Source organism: Pteropus alecto, unplaced genomic scaffold (genome assembly GCF_000325575.1).
Source record: "Pteropus alecto unplaced genomic scaffold, ASM32557v1 scaffold87, whole genome shotgun sequence".
NCBI classification, from domain to species: domain Eukaryota; kingdom Metazoa; phylum Chordata; class Mammalia; order Chiroptera; family Pteropodidae; genus Pteropus; species Pteropus alecto.
In genome coordinates this window covers 11,596,371-11,622,448 of record NW_006443225.1, presented here as the reverse complement: position 1 = coordinate 11,622,448, position 26,078 = coordinate 11,596,371, and the positions used below count along the sequence as shown (strand labels likewise).

Sequence of the window (26,078 nt, the reverse complement as noted above, 5' to 3'; positions counted from 1 at the left end):
AACAGTAAACTTTGTATGGCAGAGAAGTGGAAAGAGAACCACATTCTTTATTTTGGGTGAATAGCTTGGTTATTTCTTGTTATATAGAGAAGAAAATGGAATGGTGTTTTACTAAATTAAATTTCTATTCTCAGAAAAGTAGGTGAAATATATAAGCATGTCCAAACTTCAAAGCTTGACATCTCCTTAGCATTTTCTTATCTAGTTTCCTCAATTTTCATCCTGCAGGTATCTTGATTTCAGACTTCTAGTCTCCAGAATGCTGATAGAACAAATTCCTGTTGTTTTAAGCCATCCAGTTTGGGATCGTTTGCTGTGGGGGCCCTGGGAAACTAACACACACAGCTTCCGTGTCTCACCTGGGAAATGTGTGCTCTCCACCCCGAAACTCTGGCTCTGTGGGTTTAAAGGTCCTGGCCCCCAAAGAGCACACACTTTCCCTAGGAGACAAAGCAGCAGTCCCACTAAAATATAAGCTATGGCTGCCACCTGGGCACCTGAGGCTCCTTGTGCCCAAGGCACCAGCAGCCAAGGAATGCAGTCACCATCTGGGCACAGCTGACGGACAAAGAGCATGTATGGCACCCAGGGGATCCACTCAGGTCCCTGTTGGCATTCTCTTGCTCACTCGATGGTGAATGGATGACTGTACCAACTCTGGCCTTCAAAGCATAGTGACCAGGGGATCAGGCCCCTCAGAGATAAAAGTCGTAGTCATGCTAAGGTGACCAGCAGAGGTAAAGGCAGAGAGAAAGGCTAATCTGCTAAATGGATAGCAGAAGAGGGAAATGAGACTCTACTGCAGCCAAGACCAGCTGTAGCAACAAGGGCTATAGCTCGTCTTATTAATGTGTTTCTCCTACATTATGACCCCGGGAAGGGAGGCCCATCAGAAGACTACGTGAAGGAGACGCTCCCAGTCCTTACAGAGAACAATGGACCTGAGGGTGCGAGCTGTGGACCATCGCGGATGCTTTTAGAGTCGCTCGCTCAGATCCCCTTTCAGAAATGACAGGCTCATGGTCCAGCTGCTGTGATCGCGGGAGCACGTCCCTCAGCTGTTAGCTCTCCAGGGCATCTTCTGCCTTTGCTGGAGAAAACTGTCCTACCCAAATCTCATCCTCTCTAGGGGCAGCTGGCATCCCAATGACCTCCAGGGCAGAAGCAAAAAGGCCCCACCTCCACACCCCAGAATCCAATTCGGCAGTTCTTAACTGTATAATTGCACGGCATTTCATAATCCACATGGACCTGTGCTTTCTCACTCCCAGTGGGTGTTAGAATCACCTGGAAAGCTTCTAAAATGTACTGGAATCTCCCAGAGATTCTGACCAAATTGGTGTGGAGTGGGACCAAGCGTGGGTATTTTCTAAACCTCTCCCCCTACACACAAGATGATTAATACGCAGCCAGTATGGAGAAACACCGAGAGCCGGTGTGAAGACCAGCCAGTGGGAGTGGGCGGAGGAAATGACCCTGAGTATCTGTCTTCCTTGTATTCCCATTTTCACCCAGTTTATAGGTACTTGCTTTATTTTACCAAGAGCTCTGGAATCTCGACGGAATTAATTCCCTGACCTGTAGGAAGTACATATAGAGACTGCTTTAGCGTGATCTTCACCTTCTAGCATTTTGGTTATGCTTTGTCCTGTCTGGTTGTTTCTGTGTTCCTTAAAACCTTAAAAATCTGTATCACTGTTTTGTCTGTCTAGATTCCTGTTCCCTGCAGCTCTGGCCTTTAACGATATTCATTCCCCTACTCACTTCCACTTCTGGAATTCCTAATCTAACAGTGGGTCCCATCTCTGCAGGGTGCCCCATCAAGGAGTGTCCCCTCCTCTGTCCAGGGTCCAATAAGGCAAGAAAAGTGGGAAGAAGGCAGTACATTTGCTTCCCGTCCTACGTATGTGGCACCACAGACAACTTTCAGAGGGCCGACTTTAATGCATTTCCCAGGGAGTTTTCAAACTCACCTAATTTTTCTATTTTTTCTTTGCTAGCAAAGACCCGTGTATGCAGGTACACGAGAAACTAAAACCCTGCAAAAAAACCCGACTCCCCAGCATAGACCCCATTTGGAATCTCCTCTTGTTACCACCACTTGTAATTACCAGATGGTAATCTTGACTCAAGCTAGGGCTGCATTTCCTGTGCTTCTCTCAAGCTGATGAATACTGAGTTACGTGGGAATTTTATGAACGCAGTGGAACTTCTGCAAGCCCTTTAAATAAACGACCTTCTCAAGGACAGGATTTAAAGAGACAAACTGTTTTCTGGTCTTCTTTATCTATCTGTGATCTCAACTGCTGTAGTATTTCCACTATTGTTTATTCAACTCATTTCTTGTATTTTACTGCTGTGTGAATACTAAAACCTAATGTTTGCTGTAGTGTCTCATTAAATTACAGTTTAAAAACGATATTGTACTCACTGAAATAATATATATTTAGGGATTCTTTTTAAATTCGTTTTAGCCACAATTGCAAAATAGAGGTTACTTGCAAAGCAATCTTTCTCCTATGCACATTTGCTGCTGGGTATGAATATTCAGCTATTTCTGGCTGATGTGTCACAAATGTAATAATTTTTTTTTAAAGAAAAGATGCTTAATGCCATCTGTCATCTCAGTAATAATTTCAAAGGCAGAATTTTTAAAAAGAGAAATAAAGGGAAAGAAATGAAGAGTCTTTAACAACTGTAAGCTCTGGTTAAACCCATAAAAGTTAACATTCCAGACAAATGTCCTTCCCCATCTCCTAAAACCATGTCTCTGTGATGGCTTTTAACATTTTTTAGACTAAACTATTCTCCTAACATAGCTCCAAACATCTATTTTTGCTCTGTTTCTTTTTCTTTTTCATTCCTTGTCATTACAGAAGAATCTTGCATTATCTTATGGACTGTACTACCATCCTCCAAAGAAAATGAAAATACCTTTTAATAACTCCTATACCTTTTAATAACTTCACTGAAACTTTCCTCTGCTTAAATGTGTATTCTTGCCAAGAATCTGTTAGAGGTAGTCATTGTTTTTAAATGACGGCAGGTGGAGGAAAGGCAATCTATCTTTTAGATTTAAAATAACATGCATGCGGTACAAGCAGAATTTTCATTTGGTAGTGAATTTAAATTTCATATGCCTGTCTGTTCTTCAGTTAATTTTATTCCTCTACTCTTCTCATTTTTCATCAGAAAATAAAAATTCCGCAGCAAAACCAATGCAGGTCTTGAAAACTCAAAAGAAGAAAATATAGAATGCTCTATGATACCACTCAGAAAAGTTGATATAATCTTGTGACCACAATGTGAATTAAAAAAAGAAAAAAAAATCATAGACTAGAGGAAACTAAACAATAATCTGGCCTCTGGTCTTTTTTAGGCAGTACTTATGACCCCAAATAATAATAATAATAATAAAGATCCAGAACATTCCCTTAAAAACCAGTTCACTGCAAAAATCTTGTTAATCTTAATTTCTTCTGCAGTTGACACTCATTGTTCATTGCCAAAAAACTTTTTTATTTACAAAAAGAATATATTTTTATTGACAAAAATAGACACAATGAAGAAAAACTCAGAATAAAAAATTATGATTAATCACGCAAATGTATTAAAAACATTTTACATACGTGTAATCATACGTATATGTATGATATAATTGAGACTATAATATAAATTATTTTTTGTAATCTGCATGTATATATTGCCAAAACTTTTTCCATCTCATGAAATATTTTTAACTATACAATTTTAATGGCCCTACTATCATGTATAAGCCAAATTAATTTATCTTTATGTATTTCAACCACTTGGGTCTTGTTTCTCCATTATAAATAATGCTGTAATCCTATCTGATAAATATTGAAACCATATGTGATTCTTTCCTTAATAAACATTCCCAGAAGTAAATACATTACGTAGATACTAAGCAAGAATTTTTGAATTAATAAAAAAAATAATGATGGTTACAATTAAACTTATTTTTGAAAACTGATCACGATAAAATAGTTTAAGTATGTAAAGCATAAAAAGAGAAGCAGTTTACCTTGTGCAAAAAGAACAGGATGAATTTTGAAGCCTCCTCCATTTTTCAACCGTTGAGGCAGCTGTTCAAAGTGGTAAGTATCAATGTAGAAGTAAACCTTCAGAGCTTGTCGGGTTCCCTCCACTTGATACGTAAGAGGAACATCTAAAATGACATTTAATGTTACATTACTTCCTACAATCAGGTCACATTATATGGTATATTTGTTAACCTTTGAAAAGAATCCTGAAAATTACTAGAAACTAATATCTTAAAAGTATCCGTGTACATCGAGTTCAGGTTAGGCACACTTACAGGGCTGGTCAGTGAAAGAATATAAATCAGATTCACTAGCTAAAGCAACAGATTTATTACTATACTGTATATAAAATTCTGTAAGAGGCAATTTTGTTACACTTTGACACACCAGATGCCTCACTTAACTAAATGAGAGTTTAGTTCCACGTGGTTTGAAATCACAACCTCCCAAGGCCTCTGCCTCATTCATATTTTAGTCAAAACGAGTCCATGGGGTATACCGCGTAAGTGGTGTGCAAGCAACTGAGCAGAGAGCAACCTTGGTCAGCGTCAGCACAGGCTCTGCAAGTTCCATTCCCTAAGCCCCAGATCAGAAATGGATTACGTCAGCTGCTGCCCAAGTCATCAGAAATCATCTGTCCAAATTCTTTTAGCTGTTTTCAAATCTTAAATCTAATTACTCAAAAAAGAAAGAAAGAAAGAAAGAAAGAAAAAAAGAAAAAAACCAAATAACTCAAAAAGCTAAAATGCTGCAGGAGTGTATCTCAGTGCTATCATAAGTCTTCTTCATTTTATGATGCTTATCCACAACAAATAATTTTCACATAATTGAAAGACAACGTAAAATCTTTCTCAAAAGCTAGAATAGTCACATTAACCAAATAGTCACATTAACCAGTTAAAGATTAAACCCAAAATCTAGTAGGCATTTAATACATGTTCTTGACTCAATATTTATTATTTCTAACCTGCTTCTTGAAATAAAACTGTATATAGAAGGAGAGTTCAAGGTTAAGTATCATTGATAACAGATTCCAGATTTCTTATTAAATGTATCTAATTCTGTATATCAAGAGAGGCATTGTAGCACCACTACAAGTATCTTTTAGGCATATATTAATGATGCTAATTTTATTTTTGTTTCTTTTTTTTTAAGAGAGAAGACCGAGTTTGGTTTAGGAAAAAGAATAAATAAATTTCTCAGTTGAAGAGCTGGAAATTAACTACATTTCAATGATTGGTTCTAAAGTAAAGAAAAAAGATGCATGGACATTAAAGAAAACATAGATTTCTACATACTAAATATTGGTATCTTCTAGTTCGTTTCCCTTTTCATACAATGTCTCTTATATCTATTTTAAGTTTTGTTAAATTATATCCCTTTACTCTTTGGCACCAAGGTAGCCAATATCTGTGTTGCCAAATAAATAATGTTATTGAAAGGAAAATAATATTGTAGCGGTCCAGTTCCCTATTATAGAACTAACAAAGAAGAAATAAAGATGCTATACCAAGAATTAAGAAACGGAAGAAGACTGAAAATTATGAAGTACGTTAAATTTAAAATGAAGTTTAAAACTGAGAGTCCTACATAAAAGAATGGAAACCTATTTCAAAGTATTTGGTGCACCTGAAAAGTACATAATAATGTGGAGTTGAAAACTGCTTCCTTTTACTTGTGGAAGGTTATCAACCATGAAAAATAAACTTGATGATTAGAACTACACAATGACTAAAAGCTTCAAGGACATTATTGCATAAAGAAAGGGTCTCTGGTTCCACCCTTCTGAGGGATTCATCCAAGAGAGAAGTTTTGATGGTGAGATCCCATCCCTTTAAACACAGCCTCCCGTCATGGAATGGGTCAGCGAGTCTCAAAGCAAGCCTTTGACTAAGAAGTTGTCTGTTCCCTTTGCCTGAATTGCTCTTCCTTGACCCTCTGTCTTGTCCTTCAGATTTCAGCTTAAAGGCTACTTCTACTGAGAGACCTTCCCTGGAGACCCCTTAAAGGTCCACTTCACTCTTATTCTTTATGTAGTGCTCATTTTTGGCATAGGATTGATCGTGGCCTTAATTGTCTTTGTCGTTGATTCCTTATTTGCCAACTCCCAACTAGGCCGTGAACTCCATGAAGACAGGGACAGGTGTCTTACTCGCCATGGCATCCACAGTTCCAGGCACAATGCCTGGCCCATACGGAAAGAGTAGAGGCTCGAAGGATTCATTTTCCTAATGAATACTATAAAATTACCTGTATCACCATTAAAAAGGGGGAAATCTGTCATCATTATATTCTCCATGAACATAAATCGTTCCTCACTGGTCTCCAAGCCCCACGCCAACAGAGACTTTATATTATTTATCACCATTATCTCCCTAGAATTTAGTTCAGCAGTTAGCATGTTATCTATATTTAAGGATGATTAATAAAATACCTTCGACTCAGACATCTGAGTTCTACTTGCTTGGCTTGCCATATTTCTTCAGAATCTCATTATTCTTTAATGGGTAAAAATAAGACTGAGTAATGCTGAATATAGCTTTTTAAAAAGAAGGCAAAGTAATTAAGTGAGGAGGATGGATTCAAATATTTACTGAATACTACCATGAGCCTGATATAATGTTAGAGACTTTCAAATACATTATCTTCTTGAAACCTCGTAACCCTGTGAATCAGGGAAAGCGAAGATTCTCGTGTTTGAAGATGAAAGCCAGGATGTGAACGAAGAGTCAAGGTCAGTGTTCTCTTTCTTCTCCTGTGTCTTCATGCTTCCACCCCTCTGTACACAGTCCTTCCCTCAGAGACAACTAGTTTTCATTACAGTGACGCAAATTAATTAGGCGATCTGACTCCTCCGCTCGTATGCTTATAAAAAGATCAAATCACATGCCGTTAATGGTAAAGCCCTAGTTTTCTTACCCCACTTAAATAAAACGTGATGATGCTGGGTACTGAACAATTCTCTTCTTTCCTGAATCAACTTAAAATGACAACTATATCCCTATCATCACTATTTTAATTTCTTTGGAATATCTCGTTGTGTAGCATTGAGACAGAGCTTTCACTGGGGAACTATTTTTGGAAGCTGAGGTTATGCTTTGAGGAAGTATATAAAAACGTATTGCCAAATGCATATCACAGTTTTTGTGTTTGTCATAGGTTCGTCTATACTTACGTACTAATATTGCTTACATGGTCTTAATTATCTTCAGTATTTAATACATCTTTCAATATGCCAATGTTAAATCTCTTGGGGTGGATATGCAATAAGTAAATATTTTATCAAAGTTATAATATGGTTCCTCTCTTACTTCCTTAACAGACCATTCACCAGGAATGTCATATTTGAACCATGGAAAACAGTACCTCTGTGAGCTTATAGTTCCTCAGGCAAATTTAAAAGAAAAAATATTAGGTTATATTGTGAAAATAGAGGTTCTCTACCTTCAGCAAAAGTGTGCGTACACTGTTCAAGTAAATGAAAATATATTCTATTTTACACATGCCCACAGAAGACCATACGATTTGTTCAAAAATATTATCTTTATCAAATAATCCACTTTCCCGGGCAAATTCTCCGTTGAATATAACCTATATTCCTAACATTATCATTCATGTTTTTATTCTCCCTTATTTGTCAGTGAAGGTGAAACTTCAATAAAATTCTATTCTCTCTACCTTCATCATTTAGTAAATACAGAATCAACCACTTTCCCCACCTCCACAGTTACTCTCAATATCAAGTCACCATCACCATTTATCTGGGTGACTATGCAGCTTCCTAACTGGTCTCTCTGCTTCTGCCCTGGCAGGGATGGTCAACGGCGGTCTGAGGCAGCCTTTAGCGGGTAAGCCAGATCGCGCCATCCCTCTGCTCAGGGGCTAAATGAGAAAGGCAAAGTTCTTTCAACGGTCTGGTCTCTTTTTCCTTCTCATATCATCCTCTTTTCTCCTCACTCACCCCAGTGCAGCCACACAGGCCTCCTTGCTATCCTGACAGGATGCCACACATGCTCCCACCTTGGTCCTTGCTCTTACTGTTCCAAAGGATCTGGAACGCCCCCTCCTGAATGCCTGCACACCTCGCTCCCAGGACCCCTTCAGTTGTTTGCTCTCCTCCTTCATGGACCTTCTCTCACCAGCTATTAAACGTTTGCAACCTTTCACCTGGTTGAAAATGAACCTTTCATTTTCATCGTTTGTTCTCTTCTATTTCCCTCATACATTCAGATTATTTCATTCTAATTTATTATCAAATGAACTCATTCTTCTTGCTTATTCTTTACCTCTCCCCACTTGAATATCAGCTCTGTGAGGGCTACCTGTCTGTTTAGTTCTCTGCTGTATCCAACAGCAAGGATAGTGTTTGGCCATAAGTAGGCATTTAAGAAATTTTTGATGAATAAATGATTAGATCATATCATGGATTAAATGAATCTTTACTGAGTCCCTATGTATTGTACTAGACATTGGAAATGTAAAAATAAATAAGAATCTTTCCCAGCCCTAAAGAAGCTCACATCTTCTATCAGAATACACAATGCCTCACACTTACAAAAAAACAAAAGAGAAAAATAACAAACCGCTAAAAGAATTCTTGGATTAACAGATATATTTTAAAGGTATTTATGACAATGTTGAAATGGTAAATGATGATAACTTGTAGAAACTAAAAGATATAAAAATGAAACCCTAGGTATTGCTATTTCTCTGATTGGATACTTCCAAATTACTGTCTTTGTTAGGTTTCATGACGGCAAATTGCTAAATCGAAGGAATACTTTTCAATTCTCAATTCAATGCATGACATAACTTCTTTGTCTTTGCAACAACATACAACTATACTCTGTCGAAATTCACTCCTTCATTCTTCACACTCAGTTTCTTTTTCCTTCTTTTATAAGCATAAAACCATTTTGCCTGTGGCAGAGTATACATTGATACTTGTTCATTCATTTCCTTCAAAAAATAACATTGCCTCTTTTTGTTCTAGGCACTTGGGTGCCGGAGATACAATAATGAACAAGATGGGAAAAGGTTTTCAATCTTGGATATTGTACAGAATAAACAAATGAATCAAGATAGTTACTGTGATTATATTTGTACATATTAAATTTTGACACAGATGAAATAATTTTCATTTCATTTTTAGGTTAGGAAAACAATGTAGACTACTCCTTCAGAATTAAATTATAAATTTTATCAATTATTGTCAGATCAAACAATTATGACGTCTTTCTCAACTGGTTTAGATCCAAATTCTATACAATGTGAACATAACGTCGGGCTCTGTTTTTTCTTGGCTCTGAAACCTTGTTTTCATTGCCTGCTAACACATTCGACATGATCAATTGAAGACGAGCAGTGCAAACTCAGTTCAGTCAATTTTGCTATGTAATTGTTATATATTTGAGAAAAAGTTTTAGAGGCTACAGAATTTATCCACACAGCCAGAAACATTAGGGCAGTCCTTTTATATATATATATATGTAATATATATATGTAATATATAGTATAATATATATTATATTATATAAATATGTAAAATATAACATGAAAATAGCAGCAGAAAGGACACATATTCTATGATCCTACTTACATGCGGTACCTAGCATAGAAAAAGTCATAGAGACAGAAAGTCGAACAGAAGGTACTAGGCACCGGAGGAGGGGGAAATGGTGACTCATTGTTTGATGAGTTTGGCGTTTCTGTTTGGGAGGATGAAAATTTCTGGATATGGATGTTGGAAATGCTGCACAGCATTGTGACTGCACTTAATGCCACGAATTCCATACTGAAAATTGGTCAAATGATAAATTTTATGGTATGTATGTTTTACCACAATAAAAGAAAGAAATAAAGAAAATCTCGACTAGCCCAAAATTTGATGCACACACTCAAAAAAAGTTTTTGAAGCCAAACTAATAGATCAAAATGAAAGTTTAGAATTATCTGTAGATTTAAATGATATATACTTTCTATCACTTTCAAATTGGCTACGATTAATTATTTTGGCCTAAGTATGATATTTTATATAAGACAATTTATACTTATTAAATATCTCATTAAATATAGTAATATCAAATTATCATCATATGTTGTTGTTTGATGCCAAAGAAATTCTAGAAAACCACTCCCTGAAACCTGTAACTACTTACTAGCAACCAGTGGTTCCTCTTCGGATGGTCTAAAGAAAAAAGAAACCTTTTCTAAATCGAAGAGTGCAACCAGTGTATCTTCGAGCATGGCTTGTTCATCTGTCTGGAAAGAAAGGAAAACAATACATGATATAATAGGTTTTCATAGAACATAACATAACATTACACAACAAAACATCTCCAGCCCAAACTAGCTTCACTTATGTTTTATTCACATACAAACCAAATTATCAACACTTAACTAAGAATGTACTACCTAAAACGAAATCAATATATCTCTCAAAGTTGTTTCTTTTATAGTTTTATACTTTTCCTTTTCTCTACCATCTAAATGGTTCATATGACTTTTCAGTCTATTGTATAGCTAGATTCTAATCATATTGATTTTGCTTATTATTTACAAATAAATATGTACAAAAAGCATGTTATTTGCCTCTAAATTTCTATAATCTTATAAATGTAACAGCTGAAAGGAAAAAATGTTGTTTTATTAAAAAGCCACAGTAAATAACGGTCACTCTATGTTACACTAAGATAGCCTATTCGTCATTCATCTTGCAATTTATTAGAACTGTGATGAAAGCAATTTGCATGTATGTAATGATTTTTCTTTCAAAGAGCTTGGGGACAAGAATCATTTTTATCTCACTCGACTTTATGGGGCCTTAACTTAGAATCTTGTGACTATGAGATCTGATTTGTTTTTAATCGTTTGCTTCATTCTTATAGCATGTTTTTTTTTTTAAGCTGAGGCAGGTAGGCCCAGACGTGGTAACGAGTCTGGTGCATGTTTCAGCAACATCATCTTTCAAGTGCTAGATCCTGGCCTTCCTGTGAGCAGTTTAGTGCACTATTTAGAGGCATTTACTAATTTCCTCATGAAAGAATAATTAGCCTTATCATACACAGCTTATCTATTAAAGGTAACGTTTGCTTCCTTAAGAATGTCAATGATCCTTTTAAACAATAATTTCGACATGCTTTCAACACAGTTTATAAAGCTGCTGTGAGCTTATAGTCAGAGTATGGGGAAGCATTAGTAGAGGATGAAGGAATGATAAAGAATTTCCATTGTGTGAAAAACAATCACTAAGGCCATTCCAGGTTCCCAAAAAGGGCAGCACGGAAACCAAAAGGTTAACAGAATCTTCATCTTTGCACCTTGGTTTGGTGCTTAATATAGGGTATGGTACACAGTAAGTGCTGGATTAATGTTTACCAAACCGTTATTTTTTTTTTTTAAGTCCTTTGAAGCAGTAGAAAAATACATGAATCTGGAATTGAAAGGACAGGATTGAAGAATCAGCATTTTTCCAGATGAGAGGAATACGCAGAGGAAGGACTGTCCCAAACAGGCTGGCCTCTGATCGCTGAAGGGCCAGCCACGATGCTCCAGCAGATACGGCTAAAGCGAAACCTAAGTGACCACGACCATGCTCAGAGCTCGGGACACACAGACCGCCAGTGCCTGAGAGCCCTTCGCACTGCTAGGAGGTTGCTATGCTCTTGTTTCAGAGGCGGAAAGATTATGGGTTTCTTTGATTTTTGTTTTAGCAGCTTTGGATTTTTTTATCATTTTTTTTTTTTTTTAATCAATCTTATAGCATGGCTTGTTCATAAACTTGTTTCCTAAGACCAATTTAAAGACAGTTTTCTTGAGATATAATGCACATACTTTAAAATTCACCCATTTAAAGTGTAAGGCTAGCCTCAGGCAACCCGCAGTCTACTTTCCATCTCTGATATTTGCCTATTCACACATTATATAATGATGGAATCAAACAACATGTGGTCTTTTGTAACTGGCTTATTTCACGTAGCATTACGTTTTCAACATCCGCCCATGTTGTAGCATGTGTCAGCACTTCGTTCCTTTCTATTGCTGAATAATATTCTACTGCATGGATATACCACAACTTGTTTATCTGCTCATCAGTTCACGGCTTTTGGGTTGTTTCCACCTTTTAGTTATTATGAATAATCTTGCTAGGAACATTTGTGTACAAGTTTTTGAGTGAATATAAATTTTTGTTTCTCTTGGACATTACCTAGGAGTAGAATTTCTGGGTAATATGGAAATTCTGTTTAACATTTCGAGGAACTGTTAGACTGTTTCCCAAAATGGCTACACTGTTTTACATTCCTATCACCTCACCAACACTCAAAACTGGCTGTTGTCTGTATTATCACCATCCACATCACAGGTGACATAGTAGCTCCTTGTAGTTTTGAGTTGCAGTTCCCCAATGGCTGATGATGTTGATCAACTTTTCATGTGTTTTTTGGCCATTTTATATCTTCTTTGAAGAAATATCTATTCAATCCTTTGCCCACTTTTTAATTGAATTTTTTATCGTTTAGTTTTAAGGATTCATTAAATAATCTAGCTATGTCACTTCTCAGATATATGAATTACAAATGTTTCTCTCATGCTTCAGGATTTCAAATGAAATGAAGTTTAAAGTACCAGCACTTGAGTAGACAATAGCAGTTTTAAAGTAAGACTAGAATAGATATGAAGCCTCATTCATTCATTCATTCATTCAACAAACATTTAATGCCTACCATGTGTTCAGAAGTGGGCTTCCTATTATACGTAATCTCTATTTGATAGGCAATGATTAATGAAATTTATTTTTTAAAACACTTTTCCAAAGGGTCTTATTTCAAATTTTTCATTAATTAGATCTTTCTTATTTGGTATATTAGCAACCAAATAAGAAATCACTCACCCGCGTGGAGTGCACACAATCTTCTCAAAAGAATCCAATTGTTTCTCTGAAGTGCCCTGAGGTGGACTTCCTTGCCTTATCATTCCAGAACCTTCTATGACTGTGCAGTACAGCGATTACCTCTCTATCCCCACGTCACCAAAGAAAAACTTTATTTCAATGTGTAAACTCATATGTATTTGTTTAAAAGCTCAGCCATGTTACTTGGTAGCTACATTCTCTGTATACTTTAATGAATGAAATGGCATGTCATGTGTAAAGATTTGCCTTTAAATGTTATGACAACTGTCAGAATCATGGAAAGTATATGTGAAAAAACTCTAAGTTCACTACAGTGTTATTTATCAATATTTTGAGAGGCTTTCTTCATACCCACTGTGGAAAACCGATGCATAACCATGGACTATTCTACGGTAATTAAGGCAACGTTCTTAGATTAAACAGGACAAACATTCGAACAAAGGACGGAAATAAAATCATGGAACACACACAAATTTTAAACAGACTGGCAGACAGTATGACATGCAAGCTGTCAGAGTTCTCGATTAAGAATTCTCTAGAATATCAACCTCAGGGAGACCTTGGGTTTCATGCAAGCTGTTTCTTCTAGAATAGAAATAAGGAATCAGCAGAAAGACACTCGGTCCTCTGATGGCCCTTCTCAGTCGGTGCTTAAGGATGCAAGAATTAATACAGATGGAGGCTTTCTCGGCTTTTCGCGGCCACTGAGAATAGATAACAATCAGGAATACCTTCTAGATACCTATTAAAACTACGTTCGCACATGAACATATACATTCTTTTAAAGTAGCCGAATGACCGCTGAGACCATCGTAGCCACTTCTTACTTGGGAGTGTGTTACAACGTCTGTCACAGTCGACGCAGACAGTGGGGGGCGCTGCGATTCCTTACCAGGTTTGGTGACAGAAGCGACTGAAAGTGAAAGAGCACGCCGGCGTTCGCTATCTGGTCCAGCCACCGTCTGCTGGCTTCCCACGTTTCCATCTCGTTCTCCTTGCTGTTGTCAAACATCTGGTTTAAGGCCGCCATGAGCTGCTCCGAGAAGGCGCAGACTGTGGCCACGAGACTCTGGCAGAAAACCATGTCTCTTCGGAGCTGTGGGTCACTGTCTGTGATCCGGGGGAACAGAGAGATGGTTTTGAGAAACGTCATAGCGAATTAAACCGATTCACCAAGCATTTACGTTTTCTCTTATTTCATCCTTTCACTCAACTCACACCATGTGAAAAATGTCAATTTGAGCTCTATTAAGAAGCAAGTACGTTTTAGAAAGTTGGCTTTTTAGAAAACATTAAACCCCAGAAAATGTTAGACACATTAAAATATTTTTTCTTAGGTGATATTGTGACTTTATTTTGTAATCATCAAATTGTTTCATAAAACCCAAGAAAAAAAAATAAGGCTGTATTTATTTCCATATTTTTTTTCCGATGGTCCACAATCTGCATTTGTTGCATGACACTTTCCAATAGGGAAGTCCAAGTCCAATATTTCAATTTATGCCAGCAAGTGAAATACAGTATTATTAAGACTAAATTTTTAAAAATTACCTGCTAAACCTACTGAAATATTAATGTGAAAAGTATTTCGGAAAGGAGTATTGATGCCCAATCATTTGTAACAATAGGCAAATTTGTATCTCCTGAATTTACCTATGCAACTTCATGAGCTATAAATATATCTAGTTCATAAACTGATATATTTCTTTGAAATAAGTAAGTTTATTTGTAGTTTTAGCAGAAAGTGATTTTTTACTAGGATTCTTAATCTGCAATTGACTGGATTTCTGACTGACTCATTTCGAAGGCATATTTACCTATGAACTGCCACTGTGAGCTGTGCCTCTGAGACCCTGATCTCAAAGGGTTAACTTCTTTGGGCGGTTGGGTACATGCAAACTACATAAACAATATAAACACCAAGCCGTACAGTATGAACACTGAAAAGTCACTTGTACTGGAAGAACGACAAAGGCAAAAATAATCATATTCCCAAAAGAGTATCAAACATTTTGAGGGCTCGCGACCTTCTGAAATGAAGCAGCATTGTCAATATCAGTGCATAACATAGATATAAATGCTGCTTTTATTCAGCGATGAGTTCTTGCTTTATTGATAAAAAGGCGTAATTTTTAAGTTGTTTACCAAGAACACAGAACGTCTGCCTTTAAAAACCATCAAAGGCATGTGTACACATAATGTAATTGCTGCATGTTACTCAGTTTCACTATTAGAAAAAGCTACTCTTGAAAATTTTATTAGGAAAAGAATTAAATATTAAAAAGATTTTATAATGAAATATTTATTTATTAGGTTGAACTATAAGAACTTGCTGTTTTAGTAGGTCAAAATGATTGAATATGGCATTCCCACATGGTTCAATTTATTAATTTAACCAATAACATATGTTAGACATTTTCCTTAAGTAGTTATATGCCATGTGCCCCATTCTAAAGGATGGAAAAGAGCATTTTCCAGATAACTATGAAATGGCTAAACTGGGAAAGAACTTTGTCCAATTCTCAAGAAAAGAGCAACACACCTATTTTGTTGTGTACGATTTCTAAAAGAGTGTCCATATTCAATAGATATTTACTAAATTATTGAATGAAAATAATAAACCAGGAAAGAAATTAACAAACAAATGAATTAAGCAAAATGAAAATGCATGAGCTCATGCTCTGACTTCTTAAAATGCCTGGATTTAGTCTGACTGAGAAGGATAATTCAGATTGTGTGGCTTCATCGCTGAGGTTACACATTCTTGCTTTGCCTTTCAGTTGATTCATAGAAAAGCAGAAAATCTAGAGAAGTTTTTAAAAAGTACTTCAGTAGCTTCGGCAGGAATACTCCCTCCTATAACCTGAGAATAATTTCTCAATAAAAATTGAACTATAAAGAAATTGCTTATATAAAGAATAGAAAGCTAAGGTCTACACAGGGAAGGACCTGGTTTCAGTGTGACCTTTACATGAGATCGCAGGGTTAGTAACTTTGCCGCCAGTGGAAATAATCATCTCCAAATTGCTTCTGAGAAAAAAATTCTTAAATTTCTTCTTCTTTTTTTTTTACTTTAAAAAAAGAATACGTGGATATCTACCCTTCTCTCTGCTACTGAATTCTAATGCATTTTAAGGCAAATTAAAATTCTCATTCAACCTCATTATCAAATCAGTACAGATCACACAAAAGTTGCATTTGTTCATTAATTCAAACTTTTAACACCAAATGCCCCACGAGAATTAAACATTGCATCAATTACTGGGGGTATGAAGAAGTCCAAGTTGAGGCCTCGGCCATGTTGATGCTCATGACAGAGTGACAGAGTAGATATGCAAGATGCCCTTGGACCACACTGCCATCTAAATCTTAAATCAAAATGAAAAACACGTAATAATAAACGCATATTCCTTCATGAGATGATTTTTCAATTGCCACCGTCCTATTTTCAACAGAGAATGAATGACTAGCTTACATCGACCTCAAAATGCACTTTATGTATTAAGAGCTTTTCAAGTGGCTTTTGGTGTGTTATCATCTCACAGTGAGTAACAAAGATAGAAAACTCAGAGTGGCAGGAAGTGGACTCCACTATCTTTCCCCAAATTCCATTTAGAGCATCTCACACATCGCTCCCCTCCATTCACCCCAGGCCCCTTCTCACTGTTGGTGTGAGAACACCTAGCGGTGGTACAGGCCTCTCCGAGCAACACGGGACCTCTGAGCACCCCCGAAACAGGAAATGCCCTTGCAAGCGCTCATAGAGCCCACGCCTTTGTCCATGGGCCCTGTGGCTGTGGACCCTTCTCCACCAGCAAACTTTAAATCATTGGTCGAGTCAACTCACTGAACTACTGAAACTCTTTAAAATATGATCTCCCCTCTGACATTTCTCCTCTCCTTTAGGAAGTAATGTGTACTTCTTTCTGCCACCACAGGCCCGGGGCATCCTTCTGCTAGGTGGCCAATAACCTAGCATTGTAAGAGTTTGTTTACTGATTTGTGAGCCCCAGGGACAATCGGCACAGGCCAGGGGAAGTGGCATGCAATGTGAGTGAAGCTCACAGACTTTCGAGACTTATCATCTGCTTTTGTCCACCCCTTCCATCAGTTTTAAACCAGATAATCCTAAGCATCAGATCCCTATATGTAAAATGGGGTATTCCTACTTCTCAGAGCTGCAGTAAAGATAAATGAGATAAAAACATTTAGAACACGTAGCAACGTGAAATTGGAGCATTACAGTGATGCTTCTTTTCTGTAGCGTCTAGCATGGTGCCCGCACGGCGTGGGTGCTCAGTTTTATTGCTGAACGAAGAGAGAACAACGTGATAAAGAAGCCAAAATAAGATAACTCCCGGCAAAAACATATCTGTCTTTTCCTTTTAATTAGGCATCTGTTTAAAATTCACAAGTCTTCATCCTTTCCAAAGCTATTCTCAGTCTTCATTTTTATCAATAAGAACTACAGCAAGAATCACGAGAGCTGCTTCCAGCTTCTAGCAAAAGAAGAAGGCAAGAGGTTGTATTTCTTTTTTGTGACGGCTTCTTTATTCTTTATGCAGAGTAAGAATTCTCTTGTAGTGGGAATAGACTTTAAAAAAAAAAAAGATTTTTTTTTTTTACCTGTCAGGGGCTTCTGCTTCATTTCAATATTTAAGCGCCTACTTATGCTCATCTTCTACAAACATATTTTAAAATATGAACACTTTATTGAATCTCAACAGCTTTAAAAGCTCCAGCTCCATAGTCAGCCAGCTAGTCTAAAGGAATGAGATGGTTTCTAGACATAAGCATTCTCAGTCACCGTTCTGAGATTGTACGGGGAAAAGCAAAATAAACAAAGAAGAGATTAGAGAGAAAAGAAGGTAGGCATAAAAGGGAGTTAAGAAGAATATTTAGCGGACACAGCCTCCCCTTTTCAATTAAATTGTGGCCAATAATATGGAGTAATTTTGTTCTGGTGCCATCCTATACACAAGAAGGAACTCAGAGTGAGTGAATAAAGTAGGAAAAAAGAGAATTATAACAGGAATAAAGAAAAAGAAATCAAAATAAGGATCTACAAGAACAGCCACTTGAACGTTAATGAATAAAGCAATGCACTTGAGGACCGCTTCTGGAATTGGCATAACTAAATTTTAATTTCAAATCTGCCATCTACTGTTGATTAAGGCATCTATATGCCTAATCTTCCGGAAGCTCAAAAATATGTGTTGAATGAACTCCATTTACTAGTTATTATTAATCTTCCTGAATGTTAATTTCTTCACCCTTTACACTATAAGAAAATAATAACATTCTCACAGAGTGGTTGTGAGGACCTGATGAAACACACAAAAATGAAGTCCATCAACTCTGTAGTTATTAGTAAAACTAAAAAAAAAAAAAGAAGAAGAAACTTAGGAACCAACCAACAAACAAAAATGCCCTCTTGGTGAACTTGGTTCATTCATTCATTCATCATTTAAATTTTCCAAGTATGATAGATGGTAAAAGTGGTCACAAATTCCTCCCCTCTCTGTGTCCATGCACTTGCAATGTAATTTTGAGATCGAAAGTCCTCCCATCAAAAGTATAGTCCATTTCCCACCCCTTGAATCTGAGCCCACCTACATCCTGTCCATATACAAAAGTCAGACAGCTTCACAAAAAAACACATCTGCACAATTGACTTTACCAAAACCTGCTTCCTTTCTCTTTATAAAGTTATATTCTATATAAATATACATTTGTATATGTTTTCATGTTTCTACTTGTAATTGAATATGAGTATACGTTTTCGTGTTTTTATTAAAACTAAGTATTTTTTTTTATCTTTGCAAGGCTTCAGAGAAGGTAGGAATCATATGTCTGTCTATTTTGTCAAAGGCATTGTCAAAGGTCACGGGCCACATTAATTTTAAATAGTAAAAATAATGAAAATATTACCTGAATATTCAAGAAGTGCCAGGAGTATCCTACACTTTACCTCTGCAGAGAAAAAAAATAGTAAATTATTCAGTGTTTTTCTGCCACTAACATCGCATTTTAACTGTTTAGTTAGAATTAGCACAATCTCATTACGTGAGATAATAAAATCCCATTCGCTTGAAATGCTATCCTTTTCTATCTGCCTATGTAAATTCTATCAATTACTCCAGACCCTGAAATCTCTCCCAAATCTGAATTATATGAGCCTATGAAACACCATTCAAATCCCGCTACCTTTGCAGGTTATCCTCAGCTGCTACAGCTTGCTTGTTATTTTCTTAACTTCTATAGCTATCAAAGTTTTGGTCAATAAACTGTCAAACAGTATTTTCTTAGTTATTTAAACTTTTAAATATTATATATACATATGTAATCTTTACATACAAGTATATATATTAAAATATATGTTATATTATGCATTCTATATTAGAATTACAGGTTATAGATAATTATATAGATTAAGTATATAGATTATATAGAATATATATAGTCTTTCTTTCCTATCTATTAGTCAAAAATACTGCCCTAAAGAACAAAAAAATACCAATTATTTCCAAATACTCATCTTCCCACCCCATCTCCAAACAGGGCCAATCACAAATGTTTCATAAATGATGTGTATTAAATTCATACTCATTGCTACGTGTCCAATGAGCTATGTGTCTGTTTACTTCCAACTGGCAGATGGTTTACTTGCACTAGGGAAACACAAAAACTTACAGGGTTCCTTTACGTGCCCAAGGGTACGAGAAATAACAAAGGTTAGGTTGCATCCTATTCTATACAGGCTCACAATACTCAGAGCAACAAAATTAACCTAAAAGAAATGCAGGAAACACTTAAGAGGCCGTTAAATTTTACAAGTGAGACTGGAAAACGAAACACTCTCAAGAGTCACTGAAGATGCCACTCTCCCAGCACCTGCAAGTATTCACCGGTCCGGAAGCTCTCAGCGCGCTTCCTTATGGGATTTTATGGAGGTTTCATTTCAGAGGCATGATTGATTAAATCACTGGACACTGGTGCTCGAACTGAATCTCTGGCCCCTCTCCCCTCCCAGGAGATCAGGGGTGGGACTATGAATTCCAGTCCTCTGATCACATGGTGGTGTCCCCCTTGTCCTCGCTCGTGCATTCCAGCCCCCATCCTTGGGGCTTTCCAAACATCGCTTCATTAACATAACAAAAGAGCTACCTCTGTAGCTCTCTGCACAGAACATTCCAAGGGAGCTCTGTGCCAGTAAAGGGGACAAAAGTAATATATATTTCTTATTATAAATCACAATATGACAGGGTGCCAATCAAGTAAAAATACCTTCAGTTGGCTGATAATGAGACCATAATTTAGCTTAGAGATTAAGCAGGAGACAGGCGTGATCTCCAATGACGCCACATAATTAATCTGCCCCCCACCTCATTTAGTCCACTATTTTTATTTTCGCTGTCTTCTTCCCTCAGATTAGCAGGCTATGAATGAACGGCACACAGTGATATAATTTATAAATGGCAGTGTAACAGTCCTTCCTATGGAAAGATCATAGAATTATTTTTGATATCCTATTTGGCATATATCGATAAGATTTTGAAATCAGAAATAAGGGAATGACAGAGTTCAGGACATTCTACCCCAAAATATGGCACTTCGCATATGCCACTTCGCATATTTTAAGCAGAAGGAGTCTGAGAAATGGCAGATACAACAAGGACTCTCTGATCTTCCCCTTCTTTCCTGAAGCAGGTCGTAAACCCTCCTGTGAGAGGCTCCCTCCCCACACCGGGGGTAGGGAGCACCCCTGTCTCCAAAGATGCCAAGAGGAACAGACCATGCTGGGTTTCTCTGTTTACCGCCCTCAGCTCATACCCCTTGTCCTATCACATGTTCCCACAACTTTCCACTCTTCCTCAAACCCGGATAAAACCTCTCAGGGCTAACCATTTCTTTAGGTCTTCATTCCTTAATAAAGGCTCCTGCCTCATGTAAGACTTACATTAAATGAACGTATATGCTCTCCTCTTGTTAATTTGCCTTTTGTCAGTCTAATTCACAGGGCCCCCAGCCAGAAAATCCAGGAGAGTAGACGGAAAAAGATATATTTTCCCCCTTCTACGGGGACATCAGAATGGGGTCATCCCAGCTACAAACGGAAACACTGAGATTCTGGCAAGATGGCATTAATTTCCAGGCAAGACCTGACCTTCCATTAGATCATTCCCAACATAAAGACAATTTGAGAAATGAAATAAAAATTACATTAGGTTGAATTGAGTAACTTCATGCTGAACTAGCAAGTTGTCTTCAGAGGTATCTCCACATAGCAACCAGCTGATTACAAGGATCCCAACGCTGCTGTGTGCGTCCCATGCAGTAGACCAGACACCACGCCCATTACCAGGGCTTGGCAGTTTGCCTCTTCCTCAGATAGTCCATTGAACTGAACCACCGATTAACCTTTTTTTAAGGACTCACTAATCATGGTGACAATCATAGCTCTTATCCAAAGAGTTAATTGCATCTCTCTGAAACCCACAACCAGGGAGGCTACTTAAATTCTGCAAAGAGCTCACCCCATCCCATTGACTGTTGAATTCTCAGCACATGGACGGCAGTCAATCAGTTAGCTCTTGGGCTCCTGTGACCATCATTGGTCCATATTCAGTATCTATCAATCAATCAACATACATACACAGCTGCCACTCCTATTACTGCTTATTTTGATATGAAATACTAAGGGTGTAAAAGCAGAACTTAAGGTGAAAATGCAAGATTCTTAAAATAAACACCTTTTTAAAAACTAAGCTTTTTTATCCTGCATTAGAAGAAGTTTATATCTTAAAGGTAAAGCTCTTCAAGAAAACAAAACAAAAAAAGGCTTAAGCAATTCTCTGTACATAATCGATATTGCATTTACTCTAAAATAAGTATAGTGTAAAAAGGACAACTCATGATGAGAACAACTGCACTTAGATTCACGAATCTTAATTCTTAGAAGTGTTATGATACGGGCATCTATTCAGAGGAAATATATCCTTTACTCAGTAAAGTAAATTTCTTAAGTCTAACAGCTTTTAAAAATATAATTATCATTTTTGATATTCATTATTTGGGGGAGTTTTATATATGATGTTATAATGTGTCACAAGTAACCATTATATTTAGCTATAAAATAAAAATCCAGCCAAGAAATCCAGCTGTCAAGAACAAAAGATTTCATCATACAATAGAATTGCTGTGATTTATTTGGAGTTTTTCTTAACTATAAAAACTTCTCTATTGATCTCTAAACAATACCTAAGCTGTTATATTTCAGTATATTTCTAGGCAAAAGATTCATTTACCACAGAGATTTAAACCATCTCTGTCATTTATGAAGAAACAAGGCCCAAAGAAATGAAGAAACCGAGGCCCGAAGGGATTCAGTGACAGGCTCAGACTTTGTTAAGTTTAAGAGTCACCTTTTGTCAAGAAAGTATTGTTAAAGAGAAAAACCACAGGCCCAGACTGGCATCACTTGTGCTAAAATCCATGATACCAAACAGATTTATGTTGCCTTTGATGTTTCAACTTTTGCTGGAAATACACCCTTAATCAACTAGTCGAATTTTCTGGTCATGCGCCAGTAAGGTCATCTGTCAGGTGGGCCCTTCTCCATCCCCCACAGAAAGATGAGGCAACCTGCATGATAAAAACCCTTGCAATTCCCTTTCCGCCAGAAGAAGACACCCTGGTCTAAATATAACCGTTTCTTCTCCTTTGTCAATGGCTCCCTTGTCCATCCTTCTTCCCATAAAACCCTTCCATTTGCATGACCCCTCAAAGCCCCTTTTAGTTGCTGGATGGGATGTTGCCTCATTCACGAATCACTTAATAAAGCCAATTAGGTCTTCAAATTTACTCAGTCGAATTTTGTCTTTTAACAGTATATAACTCTTTCTGATTTACCCTAAAATAATGGTAGTGACTAGAGGTATGCAGTAATTTTGCTGAATACTATTTACCACATCCAACTGACATACAAATAAGTATGGGATAAAAATTTAAACATAGGCATAATACTCATTGTACAGGTTTCTCAACCCTAGTGCTACTGACATTCCGGGCCATACAATTCTTGGTTGTGAGGAACTGTCCTGTACTACAGAAAGTTGAGGAGCATCCTGGACTCCACACACTAGATGCCAGTAGCATACCCACAACTATGACAACCAAAATGTCCTTTAGATATTGCCAATCAATGGCCTCATATTGGGTAGAAAATCACTGAATAAGACATTTTGAAAAATTAAATAAAATTCTCATTTCCTCTATTTCACCATAATCATTTTGGAAACTCTCAGAATTTTCTGGCTAATAACTCTGACCCTAAACAACGTGCGATCAGACTTACTGGAGTTATCTTAATGTTATACATCTCCAATTACAGGTTGTACCAATTATAGGGTGTTGAGACAATGACGTCATGGTAGTTAATAACTGTCGACTTAGATGAGCACTTTTGAAGAAGCAACTTAAAAACAAATGATGCCAGGTATGTAATTATTCTGATTCTCAGATTCGCTATGAGTTTTTTAGACTCTTTCATAAAAGTTAGCTTCAAGCCTTTTGTGAACCTTTTAGAAATGTTTCTGATATTGTGTAATATTATAAAATATGAAACTCTCTCCATGTTCCGTTTGTCTTCATAAGTACGAGCCTTTCTTTAATTTATTGAGAATATTCTCCAAAGTATGAGCCTTTCTTTAATTTATTGAGAATATTCTACAAAGTTCTGCGACCTTATTACTTCTTTCTATCTTCTTCCTTCATCCTTTACAGCCTTTCTGTTTTCCTCATAACATAAAATACCGCAAAAAGCAATCAGGGCATTACTGAGTTCTTGGTTTTAATGGGTTTTTTAATGATTATCCCTGATGTAATGCGATGTTCTTTGCTTTTCATCCTGACCTTCGACAAATTTTCTGATGTTCTGAGCAAGACTCCGGACGCTGCTGGGCAGATTCCAAGGATCTTGCTTGATGTGAAGTCTTAACCTTTTGGGACAACTCAGCTTTGGCTCCATTTCCTGCTGGAATTCTAAACAAACACACACAAAAAATCGCCCTTAATTCTCAACCATTTACCGAACAGCAAACCTGTAAGCTGGAGAATCCTCATTTTTACTGCCATTGTCCTAAATTATTGTCATATCAGTAGCTTCTTTAGATATATCAAAGGATAAAGTGTGTTAAATCTAAAAAGTCAAACCTTCATATTATTTTTTTATAACTGTCTAAACAAAGGAGCAAGTTTAGGTGAAAACTATACTTTCAACATCTCAAACTAGAGGTCAGAAAGTGGCAGCTCTAGACGGTGTGCTGTTTGGCTGCTCTGTTGCCCCCCCCCCCAATTCCCGAACCCCGACTCCCTCCACTGGGATAACAACCAAGTACATGGGTTTCAGCCAAAGCAAGGCAACACTTAATGTTTCTTCAATTACCTCGTTTCCCTTCAGACTGGCCCCTATAGGCATTAAACATGTTAATCTACCAAGAATCCTGAAAGGTCCTACACTGATGTTTTTATGTATATTCTCCAACTTATAAAAAATAAAAGTAGTATTAAGTGAATTATGAAACACGAGCAACCAGAACTTCTCTTCTCATATGTGCTTTGGCTTCATGGCCACTCCGTCTCCCGCTCTTGCTTCCCGATTGCTCCTAATAATTATTTTCTAAACCTCACCGTGTAACCCTCGACCTGGGGTGAGGTACTTGGTTTGCTCAAAGGCCCTCACGACAGCTTGCCCTTTTAGGAGATTGGTAATCGCATCCACCTGTCAAAATAGAGAGGGTTCTGAGAGTTACAGAATATATAATAGACACTTTGGAGAGTAAATCTTGCAAAAAATACTTTCTTAAAGCCACAATTACTTTTGAAATTTGGTTATTCTTATGAAATCCACCTTTAAATAAAATATTGGAATGAACTCACCTGATAACTTTTGCAATGACATTTCTTATTATCCTACATATATTCATACAAAATGTTATTTCACAAAAGGAGTAAAAGTTCTAGTTATTTTTTTAAAAACCCTAAAAATTATTCAAAATCCCTTTTAGGCTAGTAAAAGCTTTGATATGAAAAATTTTGGTTATAGATATAAATTCGTTAGGATTATAAAACACCAACATGCGCTCCAAGACAATCTTGTGCTTTTTGAAATGAGGAATAAAGTTGAGCAAGAAATGTCATGAGGGATTCTAAAAACCCACAAAGAAACAAACGATAAAAAGAATAACTCCTGTCTGTGCAACTCTTTATGATTTTCCAAGGACTGTAAAATATTGGACATTCACGACAATCCTTTGCGTTAGTTGGCTGCAGGAATCTTTATCCCCATCTTTAATTGTGGAGACTGAGGTGAAGCGGGTGGTGGCACAGATTCCACATCTGAAAAAGGGATTTCTAACAGTTTAGTCTACAGAAAAAATGTCCATAGCCGTCCCAATCATACCTGGCTGAAAAGATGCTCCAAGCAACTATGTAGCTTATCCTGTTTTTCATGAGAAATGCGAACACTTAGGGGAAGTTCATCACCTAGATATCCAAAAAAAAAAAAAAATATTTTTTTTACTCTTATCTTTAACATTATAAAACATTTTAATATAAATCAAATAAAAATATTTAAACACAGCTTTTATTCTATACAGTAGTTCTCACATTTAGAAAATGAATTCCAAAAGATTTAACAGCTATTAGGATATCAGATTATTGAACCAGGACTCTGACATGAAAGTGGAGTGCTTCACAGAAAGAATACTGGGGTACCCCATGTTAATAATTCTTTCAAATGGTACATTTTTCTAATGGTTGGACAGTTGATATAAACTAAAGATGTAAAAATTAAGATTCATCCAAACTAGATGAAAAGTGCTCGTAACGCACACAAAACAAGATATTTATAAGATATTTATATCAGTCAGTGTTTTTCTCAATAACCACCCTTACCTCCCACCCCTATCCAACCCCTACCCATCTTCTCCCTGTCACCCACTTAAAGGCTATTCCAGATTTATATACTATCTTAAAAGTCCTTAGTTTCAAAGCCCTTCTACCTCCCACCCACCCAAGCTACCATGTTTTGGTAAAACGTG

At 36.9% G+C, this 26,078-nt stretch overlaps 1 protein-coding gene across 1 annotated transcript in view; it reads right to left on the bottom strand.

Moving 5' to 3' along the window:
* PREX2 (phosphatidylinositol-3,4,5-trisphosphate dependent Rac exchange factor 2) overlaps positions 1-26,078 on the bottom strand; it is a 182,301-nt gene that overhangs the window by 55,080 nt on the left and 101,143 nt on the right. Inside the window, exons 29-35 of the mRNA XM_015598604.1 lie at positions 25,439-25,521; positions 24,667-24,757; positions 23,890-24,018; positions 18,907-18,948; positions 13,868-14,085; positions 10,223-10,325; positions 4,046-4,189 (exon numbers count right to left, since the gene is read on the bottom strand). Of these exons, the coding sequence (XP_015454090.1) occupies positions 4,046-4,189; positions 10,223-10,325; positions 13,868-14,085; positions 18,907-18,948; positions 23,890-24,018; positions 24,667-24,757; positions 25,439-25,521 (810 nt within the window). The remainder of the gene's footprint in view (positions 1-4,045; positions 4,190-10,222; positions 10,326-13,867; positions 14,086-18,906; positions 18,949-23,889; positions 24,019-24,666; positions 24,758-25,438; positions 25,522-26,078) is intronic.